This window comes from Sinocyclocheilus anshuiensis, unplaced genomic scaffold (assembly GCF_001515605.1).
Source record: "Sinocyclocheilus anshuiensis isolate Anshui unplaced genomic scaffold, SAMN03320099.WGS_v1.1 scaffold890, whole genome shotgun sequence".
NCBI classification, from domain to species: domain Eukaryota; kingdom Metazoa; phylum Chordata; class Actinopteri; order Cypriniformes; family Cyprinidae; genus Sinocyclocheilus; species Sinocyclocheilus anshuiensis.
In genome coordinates this window covers 511,610-536,096 of record NW_015537986.1, presented here as the reverse complement: position 1 = coordinate 536,096, position 24,487 = coordinate 511,610, and the positions used below count along the sequence as shown (strand labels likewise).

The 24,487-nt window shown below is 37.0% G+C and overlaps 1 protein-coding gene, 1 long non-coding RNA gene and 1 pseudogene across 2 annotated transcripts in view; 2 read left to right on the top strand and 1 right to left on the bottom strand.

Annotated features, from left to right (window-relative positions):
- Nucleotides 1–4,045: 4,045 nt before the first annotated feature.
- Nucleotides 4,046–24,487, bottom strand: part of ppp1r16a (protein phosphatase 1, regulatory subunit 16A) — a 29,002-nt gene continuing 8,560 nt past the window's right edge. The window contains exons 2-11 of the mRNA XM_016468678.1: nt 14,426–14,903; nt 13,845–13,915; nt 13,297–13,442; nt 13,033–13,136; nt 11,577–11,701; nt 11,370–11,495; nt 9,725–9,800; nt 9,521–9,650; nt 8,374–8,536; nt 4,046–5,275 (exon numbers count right to left, since the gene is read on the bottom strand). Coding sequence (XP_016324164.1) covers nt 4,787–5,275; nt 8,374–8,536; nt 9,521–9,650; nt 9,725–9,800; nt 11,370–11,495; nt 11,577–11,701; nt 13,033–13,136; nt 13,297–13,442; nt 13,845–13,915; nt 14,426–14,672 — 1,677 coding nt within the window. The 5' untranslated portion in view covers nt 14,673–14,903 and the 3' untranslated portion in view covers nt 4,046–4,786. The remainder of the gene's footprint in view (nt 5,276–8,373; nt 8,537–9,520; nt 9,651–9,724; nt 9,801–11,369; nt 11,496–11,576; nt 11,702–13,032; nt 13,137–13,296; nt 13,443–13,844; nt 13,916–14,425; nt 14,904–24,487) is intronic.
- LOC107674649 (fascin-2-like) lies at nt 5,804–6,924 on the top strand (annotated as a pseudogene).
- LOC107674656 (uncharacterized) lies at nt 13,809–20,110 on the top strand. Its single transcript, XR_001632523.1, has 3 exons — nt 13,809–13,822; nt 14,225–14,228; nt 20,037–20,110. It is a non-coding gene; the product is annotated as an uncharacterized LOC107674656 (long non-coding RNA).

Below are 24,487 nucleotides of genomic sequence, written 5' to 3'. Positions count from 1 at the left end.
GTTTTGTTGGAAGCTTTATGTTGGTGACAGTAAAGTAATGCAATGTGGTGTAGGTGCTGACTGTAATTAGGCTTTAAAACTTATAAAGGTTGTGTTCGCTGTGTTCACATCATGAACAAAAACCTGTAAGAATCATGAACCTCTGTTGGTCACAGAGCTTATTTTCTACAATAATCCAAAAGCCAATGGAAAAAATCCATTGTTTTTTTGTCGAGGGAACCAGGGTGATGCGTTCTGGGTTAGCCTACAAAAATACAGAATCACTGAAGTGCTCTATTGTGGGAATGTTTTAATAGTTTTATCATAGTATTTCATATGGGGACACAACAAATTCACCTGCAATCATGATGTTTACAAGATGACACACAAATCAAGTGTGCACGTTTGTAGTCAGTAAAATGCTTTGACACGACTTTGCTGGATCTGTCTGCCACAAAGGAATCCACTCACTGTTGCTGGGGGTGTAACTGAAAGAACAAGATCCTCACACTCAGTATTAACATACTAGTAGCCGAGAAGTTTACCTGATGTTTATCCACCAACTTCACTCCTGAAAGGATGTTCAGAAACATTGTGTTGGCCGGCCAATGAGTCAAGCCACTGACCTCCAGCACTCAAGAAGGATTTGTTGTCTCAGCTGAACCTCAACCACTATATAAAGAATTCAGTTATATAAGCAATATCACCACACCATCAACTTTGTACAGGAACACTTGGAACTGTTCAGTGATGTTGGTAGTTTCACAGGAACTATTTGATAAAGACAAATCTTCTTGAAGGTTTACGACTTCTACCTCTTTTTTTTTTATTGATAAAACAAATATGCAGAAATTTGACAAACTGACAAATTTCATCATGTTCAGGCTGGAGAGGAATCATTTCTAAAGAACTGAATTATGACTATCAATGTCAATCCCGTGGCAAAAACAGAGAAACAAATAGACATAATTAGCGTAGCTGCTGTTCCAACCAAGTAAAATGTATTTGTTTAACCCAAACTAAAGAATAATAATGTGCATTTGATCAGATATAACTGCAGTAAAAGATTATGAGATGCATTATTTGAATGCTTGGCCAAAGAGATGTCTTTAATCTAGATTTAAACAGAGAGAGTGTGTCTGAACCCTGAACGTTATCAGGAAGGCTATTCCAGAGTTTGGGAGCCAAATATGAAAAAGCTCTACCTCCTTTAGTGGACTTTGCTATCCTAGGTACTACCAAAAGTCCAGAGTTTTGCGACCTTAGGGAGCATGATGGATTGTAGCGTGGTAGAAGACTAGTTAGGTACGCAATTTCAGTATGCAAGTGCATTTTATTCAAACCTGGTAAATCTCTCAATATATTTACAGACATCAGTGTGACATTTAACAGAGGGAGTAGATGACATAGATAGAAATGTACAAAACGGATGTCCAAAAAACAAGGAATTTTACATTTAAGGCATTTCGCAATGTGAAAAGTGCTGTCCAGTAGTAAACACTGCAGGTCAAGATGAAATATCTGCACGTGTTTCATGGTAGAGTTCAGATTACACACAGTGATATTTCAAATTCAAATATACAAAAAATGCTCAAATAAATAACCCTGAAAAAGTGTTTATCAATTTATACTAAATATAGATTTAAGCATCCAAATGGGCCACTGCACCTAGAAATGACTCAGCTCAGTTTCTGTAGTGTCATGCTACTGTCACATTCTGGAATATCAATCTTAGACCGTTTTCTAGAATATAAAGTCACTTATAGGAAATTCCCAAATGATCAGGATATTTGATAAATGTGAAATGTTTGAGATTCATAAAGCTCATGTAATATCAATAATGTCATTTAGCATCTGCTTTTCATTGAGTCTACACATCCTAACATATCTAGAACAACATCACACAAACTGTTTACAAAGTTCATTAAATAAATCATAAAAAAAGATCAATAAAAGCATTTATACAGACCATTTGAAACAAAAAGAGACTCCAGTGGGTAAAGTTATGCATATGCATGTAAGACAACGAGTGGATGTTGCTAAATTATTTACACAAAAATATTAGATGGTAAATTAAGTTAATCTTCTTGTAAATAAAGCAACACTACAGTATTAAACCTAAGCCTCAAAGTGATAAGATATTTTTGAAAGTCATCCATCGATTTCTGCCAATCATTACAAAAATTGTTTCCATCACTCATTCTATTTAAATCTCACTGAATATTGAGCACAACCTGCACTATCATAAGAAAAAAATATAAAACTAACTAAATAGCTTAACCAGTGACTTACACCATAACTTAAAATAAACTGTTAGCATCCTGTGGTCCTTGTACTTTTGTGTCCATTCATTTTTCCTTTTTATAAACAAGAAATTAAATGCAGAAGAGCTTTAATGGTTTTAACACGTGCAGATACAAGCTCATTTTTGAAAATCATAGAAATTATAAATACTTTAAATTCTAGCATGCTTTACAGTTAATATACAGGTGCAAAAAAAAAAAAAATTTACTGTGGACTGTAGCCTACTGCTTTAATCGAGAAACTTTTGGCGTCAATACACTGACTCATAAGGCATTTATATTTTTATGTTGCAGCTATAGTTTCTCAAAATATCTAGATTATTTTGCATGCCTGAAATCATGTATAATACATTAATTACGCATATATTTCTTTGCAATTAATTAGATGTTTCTGTAGCAGGAGCAACAATATTTTATTTTATTTTTTTAATATATATTTTATTTATATAAATAAAAGCATATTAAATGCATTCATATATTTATTTATTTGACCATTTCTATAAAAAAAAAAAACCTCTACACAATCTCACAATCTATAAAATAAAGATGCATATCTGTCCTTTGGAAATGATTTTTTTTACTTGTCATGATTAAAAAAGGAAAAAGGAATAGACGGAATAATGGAGCAATGGTGTAAGGTTTTAATTGGATCCTGGCAGCAATTTAGTCAGTTGCTATGTGTATCTTCAGATCATTTGTTTTTGTCTTCAAAATGGAAAAATGTATAAACCATTCATCACATTTTCGACCATCCTGAAACAAAAAAAATGATCTCATAGGCCTATCACTTTTTCATCACACTTTGTTCCAATCAAAAATACACTAAAACCAAACAAATAAAAGTTTTTTGGTCTGCATACTTTGTCCATTTTATTGGAAAAATTAGAATTAAAAAAAAAGAAAATTCAGCTTGACTCTTTTTTTTTCTGGTCCATTGGTAAATGGATATTTACCAATTTGAATATTTGATTTGCATGGGTGGGCGGCACTAAAACGCCCATTTCTTCTACATCATCTTGGCATCGCTCTACAAATTAGTTTCAAAAAATGAATGAAAATGAAGTGAAAAGTAACTTTACGTGGACTGGAGAGTAACAGAATGCGTGAAATGTACATTTTACAATTTGAAATATGTATTATGCAAAGTTATTTGCTTTTATTAAATTATAAAAGTGCATTATGTTCTTCTGTAATCTTTGATAATCAGAATACAGTTGCTTCATTAAAAAAATACAAATTATGTGATCTGAGGAGCGTTTCAGATATAAAACATAGTGTTAGATATAATCCAGGAGTATTAAGATTACAATAATTAGTCTAACTGAATGTTACAAATGACATTTTGGAATATATCTTCACCCTGTAAATTATTAAAGAAGTCATAATCCAGCTACTAATTCGCTGTCCAATATGTGAGTAAAATATTAGAGCTGTAAAGTCATATTTTTTTAGACGAACAAACAAAAAACTAAAAATCGGCTTGAATTCTTATTTTCCGTTTTTAAACAAAACAACATTTTTTTTTTAATTGTTTGAATTTGTGATTTTCTACACCCAATTGCCAGAAGGTATTCAGACCAAAAAGTATTTAAATAGATTTTTCATTTTGGTTTTATTGTATCTAATTGATGCAGTACAACAAAGTGTGATGAACAAAAAGAAAAATGTGAGAGAAAAAAGAAAAAACAATGCTGATTTTATGTTCATGAGAAGGTTTGAAGAAAAAACATTATAAACAAATAACAAATGATAAACATAAACAAATGATTTCTTTACATTAAAATTAGCTTAAGTTCAATCTCAAAGGCAATAAACAAAGTAGACAGATGCTGGGATACGAGGGTGTTGAAAGCAGTAATTATGATCAAATGGTGCAACCAGATGTGAATGAAGAACTAGCGCAAGTGTGCTAGTTGTAAGATCGCAGCAGAGCTGTTAAAGACATGCAATTTTATTTTGATCAGTGCAATTCAAATGTGCTGTTTTGTGCTCAGTATACTTTTACACACACACACACACACACACACACACACACATATATATATATATATATATATATATATATAAAAGTTGTGAAGATTGCTGAAAGTTTTGTCAAGTAAAGTGCTCAGTGTCAGTTTTTTTTCTTTCTATGTATTGAACAACTGAATCAATACTTTGAAACTTTAATGACCATACCAACTAATTAAAATAAAATGATGAGCTTAAAAGATTGAAATACTGCAATAATGCAATTAATCCATGAAATTATCTAAATGTAGGCGGTCTTCTTTTTTTTCTGATTTCTTGTGTTATACATTCAGAAAGCTATGTAAATCCATCAAAATTCTGGTGCTATTATTCATAGTAGTGTTGAAAACGTCAGCTCACTCAGTCTATGTGCCATTGTGAGAGAAAGTGTGACTTGGACATAAAACTCATTTCCACGTACCTGCCTTATAATGTCCACGTCGTACACAAGAACTGCACAATCATATTAAACCAACCATGTTCGTCCGCTGCTTCTACATGAGCCCACAGCATGGCTCTTTCGTATTAGTTGTGTCCTCTTCTGGTGCTCTCAGCTTCAGTAGAGGTGGATCTCCACTAGCTTGGGTAAAGTACACCTCACTGGGGGACACATCCTGTTGTACTGATTCAGGGGGCTCCAGCGGCCCCTGGGGTCCTTCAGGGATGACCTCATCTTGAGGGTCTGCTGACAGAGGTAAAGCAGGTGCTGGATGTTTCTGCAGTTTAGCTGCTGCTCTCTGTCGTTTGAGATCTGCGAGCGTGTGGTGAGATCTTTCTCTGCTCATGTCGTCCCCGCCAGCAGCAGCAGCTGAAGCTGGAGTGAGCTGATAGGAGGCGCTGCGATCCATGAGACCCCCTCCTTGGAGTTCTCCTGGAAGTGAGGAAGAAAATAAAGCTGTGCTGCCGTTCCCCAAAACTTGAGCTCCATTTTCCACCTCGCCGACCTCTATTGGAGGAACAGGGATTGCATTAGAGCCGGACACCTAAACCAAAGGAGGGACAAGTACAAGAAAATTCACCAAGGATGGTCACATCTGTATATATAAGACACAAACACATGACTGAAGCTCTCAACAAAAAAAAGATCAGTTTGGGCTTTACATGATCATTGTACTCTTTGCAAAATCATTTAACTCAATATAGCCATAAGCAGCAATTTTCAGCAGTTGGAAAATGGAAAATATTACAAAAACTGACCGTGTAAATTAAAAAAGATGCTTTTGATCCAGTGTATACTGTACAGTTGTATTTCTGGTTAAATTGGCATTTTTGGTTGTATTTCTCCCAACACACTGTTCGCATAGGGTTTTTCTTTAGTTATACCACTCCCTAGCAATGGAAATTTATAAAATTTTACATTCATCAGAATGTCCTAGTGAAGTTTGTACATTGTGTTCAATGTAACTAATAAGCTAATTAGTCATTATGGGCAACATGCACTAATATTTGGGCCCACATTTGCTAAATCATTAAAGGTGACATATCATGAAAATCTGACTTTTCGTGAAGTGGACTTCACTTTACTCTTCCCCAATAGGAAGAAGATTAATAAGGACAAGTAGGGGAGCTAACATTGCTGTTCAGCTTCTTCTCTGGACTTTCAACACTCTCTGGCTTCCATCTGGGTTTTAAGCCAGGATGCCCTCCAATGGCAGTAAAGCCCTCAAGCTACAATTCGGGCTTATCAATTACGAGAATCGCTATCTAACAGCAGAGGCCTTTGGCTTCAAGGTGAACGCTTCAGCTCCAAGTCTAAAGAAGAAGCAGATTTGGACTCTGGAGCAGGATGAGCAGGATGGTCAGGTGGTTTACCTGCGCAGTCACCTGGGGCGCTACCTGGCTTCCGACAAAGATGGCAAGGTAAGCTGTGAAGCTGAAACCAAAGAGAATGACTGCCGCTTTCTGATTGTGGCACAGTCAGACGGGCGCTGGGCCCTGCAGTCCGAGCCATATCTGCGCTTCTTCGGAGGTTCAGAGGACTACTTGTCTTGCTTTGCTCAGACCATTGGTGAGGCAGAACTATGGGCCATGCACCTGGCCCTGCACCCACAGGCAAATCTGCTCAGTGTGGCCCGCAAACGCTATGCCCACCTAGCATCTCCAGAGGGAGAGATTGCTGTGGACAGCAACATCCCTTGGGGTGTGGATGCTCTTTTAACTCTTGTGTACATGGATGGCAAATATTGTCTTAAGACCAGCGACAGCCGCTTTCTGAACAATGATGGGAAACTGTCCTCTGAAAATGGCCGTGGGACAGGCTACACTTTGGAACTGAAATCAGGCAAGTTGGCCTTCAAGGACTGTGAGGGCAAGTACTTGACCCCCATGGGGCCCACTGGAACTCTGCGCTCTGGACGCTGCTCCAAACCCGGCAAAGACGAGCTGTTTGATCTTGAGGAAAGCCATCCACAAGTGGTGTTTCAGGCCGCCAACAACAGATTTGCTTCCATCCGACAAGGTAAGTGGTGCTACTTGAATTTCTTTTGACGTTCCCCTACAGGAGGACCACATGCTTCAGCGACTAGCCTCATTTTTGCTGTAGAATTTGGTGAATACAATCTTTAAAATTAAAGATGACATATCATGTAAATCTGACTTTTCCAGGTTTTAAGTGCTATAATCAGGTCTCCGGTGCATCTACCAATCAAGGAAATGTGAAAAAGATTAACCCAGTAACTTTGTTCTGGTAAGCCTTTTTCTGCAGGCGTCTGAGAAAACGAGCGTGTCTGATTTCGCTCCCTTGGTGACATGGCAAAGGGATCTCATAATATTACCAGCCCTTTAATCTGTAAGTTTACACCTACGGCGCCGTCATTTTGGTTTCACAAGCTACGACGGTGTACCAGCTCTAATGCCATGGTGAAAGTTTGAGCAAAACAAGCTAACTGTTCTGTCTTTGGCTGCACAGATGAGCACAGAACACTGTTTAGCATCCCAACCTCATTGGGACTCATGGATTTATTGATTTATTTTGTGCTTCGGATGTGTGCACTCAGAAAACCGTATATCAGAAGTTTAAACTCATATGGTTCAGCATGATAAACATGATAATCAGAACCAAAACATATGTTTTTTAGCAGGTAGGAGCTGTAATGGCGCAGCTCTATTCTGGAAAAGGGGGCGGGGAGCAGCAGCTCATTTGCATTTAAAGAGACAGGCCCAAAAAAACAGCGTGTTTCTGCTTCCACTCAAAATAGGCATTTTCAAAATGATATTATAAATGATCTGTGGAGTATTTTGAGCTGAAACTTCACAGACACATTCTGGGGACACCAGAGACTTATATTACATATTGTAAAAAGGGGCATAATATGTCTCCTTGAAATGAATCAGAACTCTTTTGATAAGCTTTTGTTGGAAGCATGTCTACATAATACAAAACAAACCTCATGTAAATCAGGCAAACAGCCAAAGATAAATTCAAGTTAATAAAAATGTTAAAATACAGATGGAAACTGAAATGCATATGATCATGGGATATCTATCAATGCGATACCAAAAAAATATTCTAGTCCGTAGAAGGTTTTGGAGTTGTTAGCAAAAATAAATGTAATTATTATAGAGCCACCTAGTGTTGGGTAGATGTGTCTACGTATGCGAGTTTTGGGTGGTATAATATGGGAGAGTTCCAAGTTCCGAGGCCCACATTTTTAGGGCAGAAATACAAGGAAGAAAAAGAGCAGAACAAACACAATAAACCCTTCCACCATTTTTTTTTTACTATAATATCCCTACTCATAATAGAAAAGCTGAGTTTATTCATTTATTTAAATCTTTTCTTAAGACCAATTTTTTTAGGATAGCCTTTACTTGCTTTTAATCTTTTTCTATGCATGGTTACGTTTGTTTTAATGTTCCTCTGTTTTGTGTGTAAGCACCTTGAGATATTTGCTATAAAGGTGTTTTATAAAATGAAATGTATTATTATTACTATTATTATTCTGCTGCTTGGTGTCACTGGTGGTGCAGAACATACACACCACAGCTTTAATGCAAGATTTTTGAAAAGGGAAAATATGTAATTTGTATTTCCAATCTGTCATATTTCAGAAGGTTTCAAACACTGAATGGAATTTCTCACCAGTGCAGCATGCAGGTTCAGTTCAGCATCAGTCTGTCTGTCTTCATCATCATCCAGGGCATCTGTCTGTCTTCCTCTCTCCTGCCACACTTTGGCTTCCTTCTGATGCTCTCTGCGATACAGACTGCTGCGCTCATTCACACTGGTGCGCCTCACTACTTTACTGTAAACACAAACCACACAAAGAAGAGGGTTATTTGATATTAACACAGTTAATTGTATATTAAGATCACAATTACCATCATTAACACAATTATCCACCCAGAAAAAAATGTCAATTACAGCAGCCCAGTGTAAACGTTACTGCAAGTGAGCAAAGCACTGATCTCTAGCATTGTATTTTTGACCAAACATATTTCAATATATTCACAATGTTGTCAAAAAAAATTGTTTCGTGAGTGTTTCATAATAGATGGGTCAGTGGTGTTATATACATGGGTCAAAGATGAGATGTCGCATAAAAAACCCTCCCAAAAATAAAATTAAACAGGACACATAATAAACTATGGGGGGGGAAAAATAAATACATGTAAAGCTGTATTAAACTTTTACTGTTTTGATGCTTGAAAAACCCTTTTTGTCTTTGACCCACATATTGGCACCAGATGCTCAAAGCAAATGAAACAACCACACTGACAGAGGAACTGTTCACTCATGTGGTCACCTTCAGATTGCTAAGTTTCGATAGATTTGAAATTTTTATATTTCTCATGTATTCTGGTGTGTATAGTCATTCTGAATAGATCCGTATTGTAGCTATTTGCAGTCAAGTCATGGCAGCATATATAGTAGTCTTTCGGCATCTTTGCCATCTCCACTTACTTTTATAAAAAAGCTCTAAACAAATGTCATTTTTTCCCTCATAGTTTGTGCTGTTGCACAGTATACATACTTTTTAAATTCTGAGAATTAAAAACTACTTTTTAACTATGGAAAATCATTTTCTGGAATGTTTTCATGTGTGCTTTGTGCCATGCATTACATGCTTCAAACTACACCTCATAACAATTACAAAAAACAATCAATTCTTTTCTGTAGCAACAACTTCTTATTAAACCTAAAGGGAGAGAATATATTAGACTTAATTTTTAATACAACTATCACAAGATGTGAAGTGTGGCGTTGCAATCTCTTCATCAGCACTCACCCTCTGCTGCCTGTGCTGGACACTCGTCTCTGCAGTGTGTTTTTGTGTTTGTCCTGACCCTTCATGATGGCATCGTGTTTGTGTTTCAGCTCCATCATTTTGGCCCGGACCTCCTCATCAGTGCACACATCTATAAAATAACAAAAAGTATTGTGAAGCCTCCAGTCAAGTCACTCCTGATCAAACCTTTGGAATGTGTCATACCCAGAGGCGTCTCATCCAGCTCAGACTTGGCGTTTAAATTTGCACCATTAGCTACCAGCAGCTCCACCATCTGGATCTAAGAGTGAAGAAAGACACAATCACTGAAGAATCGACATTAATTCTGATATTAAAGTTAATATGTTTTTGCCAACTTTATGAATTAAAGTCCATTACATGTTTACTATTACTAAGTGTACCATTTATTACTTAGTAAATAGGAAGGTGGGGCAGAACACAAATAAATAAATAATTAATAAGAGCTTTTCCTTCTCTCATTCTATTTTATTAAACAAAAAACTATAAAATTGGACGAGAAATGTTTATTTCTAAGGGGCATACCCTTAGCCATCATAAACATTTCTCGTCCATTTTCCAAGATAAAAAAAAAAACAGTAGGATGGAAAAAATTATGTTAATTTCTGAGATTTATTTGTAATGTGTTATAACAGAATATATACTTGAAATAATTTACACAGCATTTGTTTTTTTCACCTCCTGAAGTAGCTATGTGAGTGTTTTTTACCTAGCGTTACAGTATAAGGTATGTATATATCCATCTGTACAACATACATCATCAATGTAACACATTTTATGTCAAAGAGCAGCTCAGGAACACCATCAATGAAGGTGGCTGCTAATGTGCTGCACAAAAATATCAGTTTTTGCCAAAGTCTGAATAATAAGTGTAATTGTAAAGTGTAAAGTAAAGGTATTTCAAGCACACAAGTCACATGAAACTAACTTTCTAAAAGCACTTCATATAAATTGCTTCCATGCTTTGTAACTTTTTACTGCTATAGCTTGTTCTATGGTCTTCAACATCATTCAAATTTTTTACGAAGAAGCAGTCTACAATATAACTTAATACTCCCTATGCAACTGTGCTTTCAATGAAACAATGGAAGTTGTGACCAACTTGATATTTATGATATTTTGATAAAAGATTACAAAGTTAATCAAATGTATAACAAGACCAGTAACATGCATTAAAGGCACAATATGTAAGATTTTTTTAAATTAAAATATCCAAAAACACGGACCGTGTCCATATGTGTCATTGTGTCGCCTGCTAATGACGTCATAACCCCTCGATTTCTGGTTTTGTTTTGTAGAAAACATGGAAACACCAAAGACGCTTTAATATGTTGTGTGTTTTATTAGACTGGTGACGACCGCACAGAGTAGCATAATAACAGAACTTTCAAATGTATCTAGTATGATAAAATAGCCCTGCTTTTTTTTCCCCCACATACGCACGACCGGAAGGAGTGGAAGCGGTCGACTGTGGCATAATAAAAGCTCCGCTGCCTTCAAGCCGTGTGTTACGCTCGTTCAGTGGCCTCATTTCTCTTCGACGGCTTTCAGCCTCACCCTGCTTCTTACGACGACGTTAATAAATCATTAGCTCATCCATGAATATGATTTCTGCCCGAGTCCCGTCGGATTGCATCGGCTGTGGGAATAAAGATGACAACTCCCATGATTCCACACTCAGTCACGGCGTCACCAAACTACGCCTTTGTCTCTTTGTTTGTTTTGAATACGCGCCCTCTAGCAGCGAAAACTTACACATTGTGCCTTTAAGAAAATAAATGTGATCAATTTTGTTTTCATGCACTAAACCCTCATGTGTCTCAATAATCACCTGTCCCCAGCAGGCAGCAGCATGAAGCGGCGTCCACCCGTCAGCATCCCTGTCGTTAGGAGATATTCTGTGCTCCAGCAACAGCTCCCCAACTGACACGTATCCATTAGCAGCTGCTATATGCAGCTACACAGAGAACACACAAGATCTTCAGTTTTTGTAACATTCTAAATGATCGTCCTCTCTACCTGCACTGCTGAGTCTTACCAGAGTGGCCCCCTGCTCGTCCTTCACATTCAGATCAGCTCCGCTCGCAACCAGCTCTTGAAGGTCAGACAATATTGCTCTCTCCTTGGCTCCGCGACATTCATCAATTCTCTCCTGGGTAATCCCTAAATACAAACATATGGATAATAGCAAGTGTTTGTGCTCTCTTCTAACGGAGCTGAAGATTTGTGTGAGCTGTTTAGAGAAGCACTGTTTAAATGTACTGCAAACTGCAACAACTAATCTATAAAAATGGTTTAAAACTGCTACTAAAACAGTTGACATAGAAAGTCGTCATTTAGCTGGGTCTGTTCTCTTATACTTGCAAGAAGCATGTGTTATACAGTACATTTAGATTTCATTTTAAATCTGTAATATATTGGGACCATAAGGATTAATTTTTCAAATAAGTAACCCATTACAAAAACAACTTTTGTTGTGTCAAACTACTCATTTCCTGTGTAGATTTGTATATATTTCTGGTAACACTTTACAATAAGGTTAATTAGTTAACATTAGTTAACTACTTTAATTAACATGAACTAACAATGAACAATACTTCTACAGCATTTATTAATCTTAGTTGATGTTAATTTCAACATTTACTAATGCATTATTAAAATCAAAAGTTGTGCTTGTTAACAATAGTTAATGCACTATGAATTACCATGAACTAACAATGAACGACTGTATTTTCATTAACTAACATTAACAAAGATTAATAAATACTGTAATAAATGTATTGTTCTTTGTTTGTTCATGTTAGTTAATACATTAACTAATGGTACCTTATTGTAAAGTGTTACCATATTTCTTTTTTTCTATTTGTATATACATTTTGTATATATTTCTAGCATATATTTCTCATAAAATGAACCTAACATTTGTAATACAGTCTCACTGATTCCGTCATTTTTAATTCATTAGATAGTAGCTTAATGTTAAAGGGTTTAAAGTCAAATTAAAAATATTTTTTGAGTGCTGGCCAGATCAACATCTGAATTATTGGTTTTCGTACTAGCTCAAAAATTTCTTCTCAATGCATCTCTGTTTTTATAGCTTACCATAACTTCTGGTACACAATGAAACTGATAAGTAGATGTATGTGTAACCAATATAATAATGACAACAACAACAAACAAAATAATAATAAAAAAAAAGGTATTTTAAAAGAAAACAAATGCAAAGTTGTTCTTCAGGGATCGCAATGATTTTAGGTAGGTTGCAACATGAAAAAGTGAGAAGCCCTGCTCTAGAGAAATACCCTACTGTACTAACATGCTCTTTAAAAGCAAATATAACACAAAATAATCGTATGAATTACCGTCCATAAAAGAACGAGTTACTGTTTGTCAAGAGCAGTGAAATAATGTATCTTTTAAAAGTAATGTTCCTCAACACTGAGCATAAGAGGTTTGATTTAGCTCAGTAGTAGGTATATTAAAGCAACCCTCACCCTGCTCTGCCATGATCATCTCTATGAGCTCTAGCGTAGCCTCGTCTTCACACAGATCATACGGCATGTTTCCATCTGCATTCACCGCCAACAGATCTGCACCCCTGAACACATGAACTCAGACAGTCTGTATCACAGGGAACACACTATTTATACAGTAATAGAAGTTTATATATAGGTTGTATATACTTATACAAGAATAAAAGTTTTGTATTACAGAGCAGTAAGATCAGCACAATAAATGAATTATAAATTGAGACTCACGCTTCTATCAGCAGCTGGACGAGGTCAGTGTGTCCACAGGTGGCCGCTGCATGTAGTGGGGTCCACAGCTCACTGTCACACGCATTCACGTTTGCGCCCGCATCCAGAAGACAGCGTGCTATATCCAAAAAATCATCTATGCAGCTCTGCAAAGAAACTCAATGGTTATCTGAACTACTGTCTGTGGAGAACATGATTCAAGAGTAGGGATGTGACAAGATGTTCAACTAATCGAAAGGTCATCCAACAACTAACTAATTGACTAGTGTAGTGGTCTACTAATATATCGCCATTTGGCCTTTTTTGTCAGCATTTTTTTAGTCGTTTTTCTGTGTGGCTGGTAAGTGTTGGAAGACTTTTATTTAGACAGTGACTTTTAAAAAAAAACTCATGTAAGTCTATTGAGGACTACACTTCAGAGACTGAACATTATGATTTTGTGTATTTATGTTTATTATGTTTACAAGTTGAAACAATATAAAATGAGCTGTTGTTCTTGTTGTGTTTCAGCCTGTGTGTGTGTGTTGTTTTTGTTGATGAGCATGTACCTGATGAAGTGCAGTGAGCCCGTCCTCGTTGAACAAGTCTGGACTGACTCCATTATTGAGCAACTCTCGTACTGCCAACAGACACAAATGCTCTAAGGTCACCAAAACTACAAACTATTAACATTTTGGACAATTTATGACATTATTGGCCCTACAATTTATTTGGACATTTTTTAGCCTACCAGTCAACCTCTGTTAAAAACCCCATAGGATTTTATTTTCTAATTGTTTTTATTTTTGTTAAAGTATGTAGTCTTGATTTCCACAGTAAAAAGGCACAAGGTAACATGTGCAAACACAGTGTAAGCATGTGCTTACATTTGCATTTGCATGAAAGTCTTGGAGGTAGAGTAGCAAAAAAACTATGTTTTGAGTAAGAGACAGGTATACAATTGTCATGAAAAACTAAATTATAACTGCTTTCAATGTCACATTAAAGGTGGATAAAGATCTAGCATGATTTATCTTGGATTATTTTTTACATTTCAAAAACCTGAAGTTTTAACAGGGGTGTGTGGAATTTCTACAGTTATTACAATTAGTGAAACAGATGTGCAATATTGCTAGTCTCTTACTCTTACCCTCCTCTATGTCATTCCTGGCTGCAGCCTCCAGTAACGTCACACTGGTGCTGAAGGTCACCCTTCTGCTTTTCTTCACCCCATCTCCCTTGTGGTTGCCCTTTTGACTACGGGCACTGTCCTTCTCCATCTGAGCCCAGCCTTTCAGCTGCTGTGCCCGTCTCTTCTGCGCATGCTTCAGGCGCTCAGTGGCTGAGAGACGGCCGATAGTTGCCATCTCTGTTAGCAGCTCAGCATGCTCTGTCATATCTTTCAAGTCAAGACTCTCAACTCCTTCACAATCCCTTCTGACTGTGGCTTCTGCTGTCTCCTATCATAGGCATTCGACTCTCTTACACTTGCAGTTCTGACATCCAAATGTCTGATGAGAGCAGCAAACAAACGCGAGATCCAATGGGATAATGTAGAGATGCAGATGAAAGCCAATGACGGGTCATATTCTTAATAACTTTTCCTATATGGACCAAGAGGACAGGTTCTGCAAAGAAAGAGTGCAAAGTTCTCATGTCTTGCTTTTTTAGTGAAATTAGGCACCAAAAATACAGAATGAAAAATGGATAAATATTCTATTTGAATCGCGTTATAGATAAAATTATACAGTTTGAATGACAAATATTAAAGCACTCATAATAACAGAGGTGGAGCTCTGGGATGCTGGGTAGAACAAACCTCAGAGAGTTATAACCAACAGATCTGAATGATTTATATAAGAGTTTGTGTGAAACAGACAACAGACAACTCTCTGAAACAGAGTTTACAACACATTTCCAAGTAACACTTCGAAGTAATTGAACATAATTTGTTGAAAACAGATTTTGGAAACACTGCCTCAGGTCACGATGTACTCAATTAAATAGAAATCAAATTGACCTTCACCATTTGGGTCAAATGTTGTGTTTGAGAAAAAAAATCTAAACTGTTTAAGTTCCAGTCTTCAATGAACACAGAAAGCTCATTATGCGAGAATATTACAAGGCCCATTTCAACTTGCTAAACCTGTCACTGCTAATTATATAGCAAATCACACCCAGATCCATATGCAGAGTATCTGAAGCTAACCCAAATGCTTAAAGGGGTCATATGATGTTGCTAAAAAGAATACATTATTGTTTCTCCTCTATTCCCCGCCTTTCTGAAACCTATGTTTCTTCTTAGTTTTTTCTTATCAGTTTTGTATATTAGGGTTGTGTGTTACACCTAATTTTGTTAAATGAATGTTTATTGCATTATTTCAGTTTCATGTGTGTTACCATGATGGTGTTTGGTGTTTGTGTGAATGATACTGTGCACCTTCTATATATGTTATTATTTAAAAGCTGCTTGTGATAGGCTTTGGTTCATCATGTGACTTTCTCATCACCACCTGCATTTGGTGGTTATCAGTGTATTACAAAGGTACAAAACAGATTTTAGTACTTCAATAGGTTGGTATATAATAACATTTTATCAGTTAATGAAATTACGGTATTTAACTGTAAATTTAAGTTAAAACCGTAAAAACTAAAACTTTGCTACCGTTTTTTTGTACGGTAAAATTCCGGCAACCACAGCTGCCGGTTTTTTACCGTAAATTTTACGGATTTTTTTTTACAGTGTAGCGATTAACAGTCTATCATCATTAGCCAATTTCCCACCATCACACAAATATTCCAGAATGGTTCTAATTGCTTTTTCTTAAGTGCAGCTTAACACAGAACAATTACAAACACTTCTCACCATGGATTTCTTGACACTGTAAGCTAACCATGTGCATCTGTGCTGGTGAAACGTTTGTAGTATAGTACAGTAAAAACTCAAACATCAACATATTACTCATTTAATATTATGTCAATGAACGTACTTTGTATCTAGTCTATGACTTAATTTCTTTCAAGTTCTTTCAGGTTCTTTCAACCTTTTTGTGTTCAAGTTCTTATCCATGCAACCCAAACTGAAAAGGAACAGACAGGGTTAAGACAAATATCTGCTGATAGCGATCAGTGCTGTTGGTGTATTCTTAGAACCCTATTGTATTTGAACTGATCTTCATTCCACCTTTTGCCCAGATTCTTACAGTAATAGTTGACCCAAAAATGAAAATTCTGCCATCATTTAGGGCCTACTCACACTCAAGTTGTTCCAAACCTGTATGAGTTTCTTTCTCCTGCTAAACACACACACACACAAATATTTTTAAGAACTTTGGTAACCAGACAGTTGTTGGGCCCCATTGACCTCCATAGTATTTTCCCCCCCATACTATGATAGTCAATGGGGGCCAGCAACTGTTTTGTTATCCACAATCTTCAAAATATTGTCAATTATATTCAACAGAAGGAAGAAACAAACAGGTTTGGAACAACTTGAGGGTAAGTAAATGATGACAGAATTTTCATTTTTGGATCCCTTTAAGAATCTGGGCATCAGAGACCATAAAACCCAGAGAATATAAACTTGGTGGGGTGGTCTATAAGTCAACAATTTAATTTCAAAATATATATGTGATGGGGAGGAGCAGGGAACAAGGGACTCCTGCCGGCTGCCCGAACCCGGAAGAGCCGTCGCCGTCCACCGGGCAGCGGAGGAGTGTCGGGCCGTCCACCGAGGGCTGTCCAGTGCCGCCGCCTGGCATCGCGGAAGAGTTTACCCAGCTGGTGGAGGGCCGAGCAGCAGTGTGTCTGGGAACCGGAACAAGATTTTTTTTTTTTTCCTCTCTCTCGTCTCTGTCTCTCCTCATCTTTCCGTCTCCTTTTCTCTCGCCTCGTCTGTCTGTCCTTACCCCCAGGTATGCTGCGGCCGCCGTGATCGGCTCCCCCAGAGGGGTGGAGTAGAGCGCAGTCTTGTGAGTACCCCCCGGCCTGCGAGGGGCGATGGGGTTATGTGACGAGAGGGGCGGGGCCGAGAGCCGTGGGAACAGAGCGAGGCCGGTGGAGTAAATGCTAATGCACGACACCTGTGCCACTCACCGGTCTCGAGTCCCACGGAGGAGCTCCGGAAGGATAAAAGGAGGAGTGACGACAGTGTTGGACGAGAGAGGACCAGGCCTGGACTTTATTTTGTGTTTTGTGTGCGGCAGTCGTCCGCGAGGGGCTGCCGCTTTACTTTCATTTTGTGTTTGTTTATGTTATTAAAGTATTTAAATGTTCGCCGGTTCCCGCCTCCTTCTTCCCGTGACTACAAACGTTGTTACAATATAAAACTATGTAGTAAAAAAAATTTAATGTTCTGTAAAACCCTCTTTTTCCTAGCTTTTCATATGGCGTTTGATAGACTCACACATATTTGATATGAGACCATCATGACAAAAATGTATTAAAAGAATTTAGATTAGTCAAACCATTGAAAAGATATAAGCCAATTACATTTTGGGATGTGGCTCGAAATAACTAACTGACCTACTGTACATCTAAGTTCAAACTTAAGCTGACCGATGCAAACAACAGGACTTTCTACAGATACAGATCAAATTACGTCAATCATAATTTGTTACAGAGCCAAAAACTATTCTCTAACAGTGTACAATACTAGGTTTATTAGAAAGCTAGACTAGGAAAGGTGAAATGCAAAGGAGAGGAAAATTTGTGTGTAGGTGTGTGTGTGTAAGTGCCATGGTTTAAGGTTGTACAAAGTGTCTGAAAGTGGTGCTCAACCACCTGGGATTTTTTGGCCTCTGACTAGATGTAGCCTTATGCTCTTTTTTTATTTTATATTTTAGTTTTTAATTAAATATAGCCCATGGCATACATTTTTTTATTAAATGTGAGCCCCTGCCACTCCCCCCTTCAACATCTCGTCACAGCCACTACAGATAACGCAAACACACGCAAATCAAGCGCCCTGCGGAGCAGCATCTATCTCTCTCTGACCTGTCTTCATTGGTGACAGCCAGGTAACAACTGTGTTTGCCCTAAGCTTTAGCACTGCTTGTCACTGTTGTGAAATTAAACCACTTTCAAAAAATCTCAATACATGCCATCCTAACTTAGGCAATTGCCCTCCATTAAGCATAAAAGGGATAGTTCACTCAAAAATAATTATTCTATCATCATTTACTCCCTTCAAGTTGTTCCAAACCTGTATGAGTTTCTTTCTTCTCTTGAGCACAAAAGAAGGTATTTTGAAGAATATTGGTAACCAAACAATTGATGGTAGCCATTGACTTTCATAGTATGGAAAAAAAAATACTATCAGTGGCTACCATCAACTGTTCAGTTTCCAACATTCTTCAAAATAACTTATTTTGTGTTCAACAGAAGAAAGAAAGAAACAAACAAGCAAGCTAGTCTGGCATTGGTCTAAAATAGCATTGTGCAAAGTAGGAAATGCAACCAAAATTAATAAAAATGTCCTCAAAAAGATATGAATTGCCCCGTATGAGTTCTTGTTTTTTACATTTATAACAATGTAGTTAGGCATAGTTGAATGTGATACTCAAACTATATGATAGGGCAGACAACTAACTCTCCAGTGCAGTTATGTTCATACAGCACAAGTTTCCCAAGAATTCGTTTGTAAAGGTGTGGCCACATTTAACATAGCACAGAGACATTTTATGGGCTGTATCCTGCTTTTGCAATAGGAATTCAGGTAATCAGGAGTTTCATATCAGGGTGAAAAAGTTCACCAAGCAGATTTCAGTCATGTTCAGATCTGTCATGCCACACTGACCAACAGAAAGCTGCTTGGTTTGAAAGTGAGTAGTGCTTCATGCATCTCTATGCTATTAACAATGGACAATTAATGTATTCGGCCATTAGTTTCTGTGAATAATGTTAAGCATGATTTGCTTCAATGGCCACTGCTAGTGATGAACATAAACAGAATCGACATCTTCGACATCATCGTTTACATTGACACGTCATTCCAGCCCTATTAGCAACCAAATGTAAACTCACAAAAAATTTAAACATTTGGATTTGTACCAAATGAGAGAGGTGAGCCCATAAAAGTGGATAGAGCCATATGTCAGCTTTCTATTCTGTCTTCCGATCTTGTCACCCGATTTCCCACAAATTGAACAATAGATATTGCTGGAGTTATTCCACTGGACTACACATGGATTCTTTTGTTTCATTCATTCATATCATTCTTTTTCAAATTTGGTAAATAATGAAGAATGTTAGTTATTTGTTCGGGAATCAGGCACAAACTGCTCACACTATGTGTTCATACTGAAATCTTTTCTCCCATAGTTTTAGTTTTTATCTCTTCTCACATTTAGTTGTAACACAGTTTGTGCTTGTTGGGCAAGGTGGGCACATGAAGTTTTCATTTTTAAATGAAAATATGAAAAATAAGGCAAATATTAGAAAATGACTAAAGGAAGCTTCTCACATCTGTGTTGACATCTGTTAACTGTATCAACATCACTAGTAACTTCTATTCTTTCAAATATTTAAAAAAATATTTTATTATTCTCCACTAAAATGATTGTGCAGCCCAAACTGTAAGGCCTACAGACATTAAAGGGTTAGTTCACCCAAAAATGAAAATTCTTTCATTAATTACTCACCCTCGTGTTGTTCGAAACCGTAAGATGGGTCAGCGCCGGTGCCGCCACACGCTCGCGTCATGGTACTGTCGTGAACGCGCATCCACAAGTGACGGGGCGGAACTCTGCTGTGCGCGATAGAGAGCGCGACCATAAGGTAAAGACTGAAATGACATGCCGTCGTGTAAATAAGATAAATAACATAAGGCTATTTAATTTGTTTAATAAAATAACAAGGTATAGACCTGTTCTATCGGAAAGGTAACTTTAAACAACTTCTGTTGTGATCTGACGCTATAGAGAAAATATAATTAAATAAAATTTACTTGAACTTCAAGGGGGGCGGGGGGTGCCGTTGTAATATAATGGCAGTGGAAACACTGGGTCACATGGTGTAAAAACAATTGTCCGGTCTTCGGCGCCCTCTGCTGGCATTTGATATAATACACAATGTACATAAGTTATGATTATATTTTTTTATTACATTATGTATTTAACTGTTTTGTTCAATAAAACCATATGAATAATTGCGTTTGATATTTTATTTGAACCAATTATTTGAACAATTTTCATCAAAGTATAAAAAAAGATCATTGTGACTTTATATCTCACAATTCTGACTTCACAAATGCAAGTTTAGGCTACATCTCAAAATGACAGAAAAAAAGTTGCGTGACAATCACTTTCTCTCTTTCTTTCTTTCTTTCTTTCTTTCTTTCTTTCTTTTTAATCCACTGTACTGGAAACAAAGTAAAACCAGAAAAACTTTGCTTCGAGAACAATTACTATCAACTAGAGAACTGTAACTCAGTACAGTCATGCCCAGAAAATGGAATAAGATATTGTCACAAAATTTGATACCCATTCTTTGGTATATATTGAATGTCTCAATGTCTCTAAAGATACATTGTATATGGAGGGGCTTGGCACTTAGTGACAATTACAAACAAAGGCCATCTGAGCATTTGATCTTGGATTTCTGTTCAGTGTTCATAGATCAATCATTATCAAAAACACTGAACTTTGAAAGCAGCGAGACTTTTCCTGGACTAATAATGACTTGACACATGTGTAAAGTGTGATTCTGGGATAAAAGTGAAGGTTGATCCATTTGGTACCAGTAATTGACAAGCCATAGTAATATTTTCCAATAATTGCAAACTATTCATACACCATTATGCTTTAACGTGATCATTTCCAAGTCATAGTCCAAGTCCAAGACTGCAATGCCCTGGACAAAACATAAACAACAAGATTAAAATAAAACAACAAAAAAAAAACCCTGAACAATTATTAGCATTTTGTCACGTTTATGTTATGTTTTGGCTTAGTTTTCTCTGTGTTCCTGTTCTCCTGGTTCCCAAGTTTGTCTCCCTGGCTATTAATTAGTACACACCTGTTTCTCTTCCTCTTGATTACATTCCCATTGTATCTATACCCTCAGTTCATGGTCAGGTATTGTTTGTATATGGATGTTGGTTTCCCCCCCATGTTTTCTCCTTGGATTTATTAAAAGTACCTTTTGGATTCTACTCCTTTGTTGTGCACTTTATTATTACTTTATATTATTATATTACTATATTATATAACACATTACACAATTATTTTAATGATGAATCAACCTATTACTTACTACTAGTAATACCAATAGAGAACAGTAAGTATTCTTTGCATGAACTGAAATGCACATATTTGAAAAAATGTTGATATTTACAAGTAGGGGTGCTCCGATCAGGATTTTTGAGGCCGATCACCGATCGCCGATTACAGAAAGCAGTATCTGCCGATACCGATCTTTTTAAAGCCTTCTTTTTATCATTTATAACAATTTATAGTGATACTTCAATCAGGATTTTTAGACATTTATTCAGGGCATGAATTTCATTTTTGAAATGGGGGAAATTCCCCTCTTAAGTCACTCTTGTGAGAGGAGAAGCAGCTTTCACACAGGAGTCCGCTACTGATCTGTGGCTGTTTACCACAAACACAACATTTATTCCAACATTATAATCATTCCATTATTTTGATTTCAAATCCAAACATTGTCACTGAAAATGCTTTTTCAGCATTGCAATTCTTTTTTTACGCAGTACAGTAATACAATCTTTGACAGACATGTTTAAACACAATAAATATAAGCACCACATCATTCAATGCTTTTTACTTTTGCATTTAATTCTATATTTATATATTAAGTTGCTCAAGCAAGTGGCAAAACATTTAAACTACTTTTCTTACGTTATCACAAACTTACCATTGATAGAAATAGTCAGCTCTAGTGCCTTTCCTTTTGCATTAAAATCTTTATTAGCAAACCTTGCGGTTCATAAAGAACTTTGTTTTCCTACCTCCACGAGTGCCATCTATTATTGCCTTGTTTATCTAACAGTGCTCTTTTCCTTTAAAACTAGCCAACAAGCCATATGTGTTGACTGTGAAAGACAGTATACTTTAATTATATGCATTTATGGGGCAACTGCTACATTTTCGTTTTCATATGTACTGCAAACAATGCGCTGTCACTTTAATTCAGCGCGTGTATCACAGCAAAAATAGACTCGTTGCGGAAACGATCTCTGCACTGCTGCACTGTGAACGCTTTAATCCGTTAACATGAGCGTGGAAAAAATATGCACCGCATACGGAGAATGATTTTAGCAAATGGCTGCAATATAACAAAGAGTGAAAAATTGAAGGGCGTCTGAATACTTTCCGTACCCACTGTATATGCATTTATGGGGCAACTGCTACATTTTCGTTTTCATATGTACTGCAAACAATGCGCTGTCACTTTAATTCTGCGTGTGTATCACAGCAAAAATAGACTCAGAAACAATCTCTGCACTGCTGCAGACGCACCTCTCCTGAACGCACTGCCGTGTGCAGTGTGAATGCTTTAATCCGTTAACATGAGCGCGGAAAAAATACGCACCACATACGCACTGCAAACGGAGTAATGTGAACCTGGCATTATGTGTGTGTGCTGCGAGTGTGCATGAGCGCACGGTCTACAGGAGAGGAGAGTACCTCACCTTCAGCATTATAATTATTTCATCCGCGCCGGACAGAGACTGAGTCGGTGCCGCTGCATGTCGTGCCAAACCTCTCACGGCAGCGTCATCAGCTTGAGATCGTTTTTTTGAGATCGGCCTTTTAGAGACCGCCGATCAATCATCCCAACATGATTATCGGCCGATAGTGATCGGTAGCCAATCAGTCGGAGCACCGCTATTTACAAGTTTACTTAACAGAAGAGACACAACTGAAGAATCTTCATTAATGTCTGCTTTTCACTAAATTATTCACTCTAGGTGTTTAAGTAATGGAAACTTGTAATGCAGGTATGTCATCTTCAGGCTTGTGCTCAAAACAGTGACCGCACAAGTTATTGAGTAAGATTATTCATTAGGATAAATAAAATGGATAACATTACACATGCCGTGAATGGATTCTATATGAATCAGAGTAAAATTAGTCTGTGGAATTTGTCACTTCTGTTATTTTGCTGATTAAGTAAACTGCAATTGAAGAAATCAAAAGGATCAAAAAAGTTACAAATATAAAACTTATATATAAATATAAAACAAGTCATATAAGCACGATAATTGCAGAAATGTCTTTTTTGATGCTATATCACATCTGATAACATTTGCAGCATTTCACTCACTTCGTTGAAGGAGGTGACTTAACAAGGCTCCTTTAGAAGAAGCATTTTTATAGGTGTAGTTGCATTAATGTAAGTGTTCTTAGAGCTGTACCGTTGATAAGTGTAAACAATGCACAGTATGCACGTGACAAGCCAGCTTATTTTAGCCCAGTTGTTTTTTTTCTTTTTTAGCCCAGAGTAAACCGCATATAAAAGAGATTCATTATTCAAAGGCACTAAGCAGATTTAGAGTTGGAACAGTGAAAGTGACAAGTTCTTCTAATCCAAATGTTCTGGAAAGGATCAGCACAGCAGTATAAAGACTCATTCACACCAAGAGTCAAACGAAAAGCATGTCACATGCTTTAATGCAAGACACTTGCCATCTGACCATACAGATCTGACTTACTGTAATGCAATGATCTAGTGATAGTGTGATACAGGAATATCACAGTAAAATGACAATAAGAGAAGTCTTCCATATGTAATAATAGTACAGCTGTTGTAAAAAATACTTCTAGATTGTTAAAGTATATTCATTTAAAGGGGTCATATGATGCTGCTAAAAATAACATTATTTGGTGTATTTGGTGTAATGAAATGTGTTTATGCGGTTTCAAGTAAAAAAAAAACACATTATTTTCCACATACTGTACATTATTGTTTCTCCTCTATGCCCCGCCTTTCTGAAACGCGTCGATTTTTACAAAGCTCATCGGTCTGAAAAAGCGAGGTGTGCTGTGATTGGCCAGCTATCCAATGCGTTGTGATTGGCCGAATACCTCAAGCGTGAGACGGAAATGTTACGCCCCTCACATACTGTTGATGCCGTGTCCCGGCCGGAGCGACGAGACAAAAACATTAAAACCCATTACAAACGAGGCATTTGTTGCATCCAGTGGGGACATAATTACTGATTATAATGACTTATACTGTCTTTTTACGC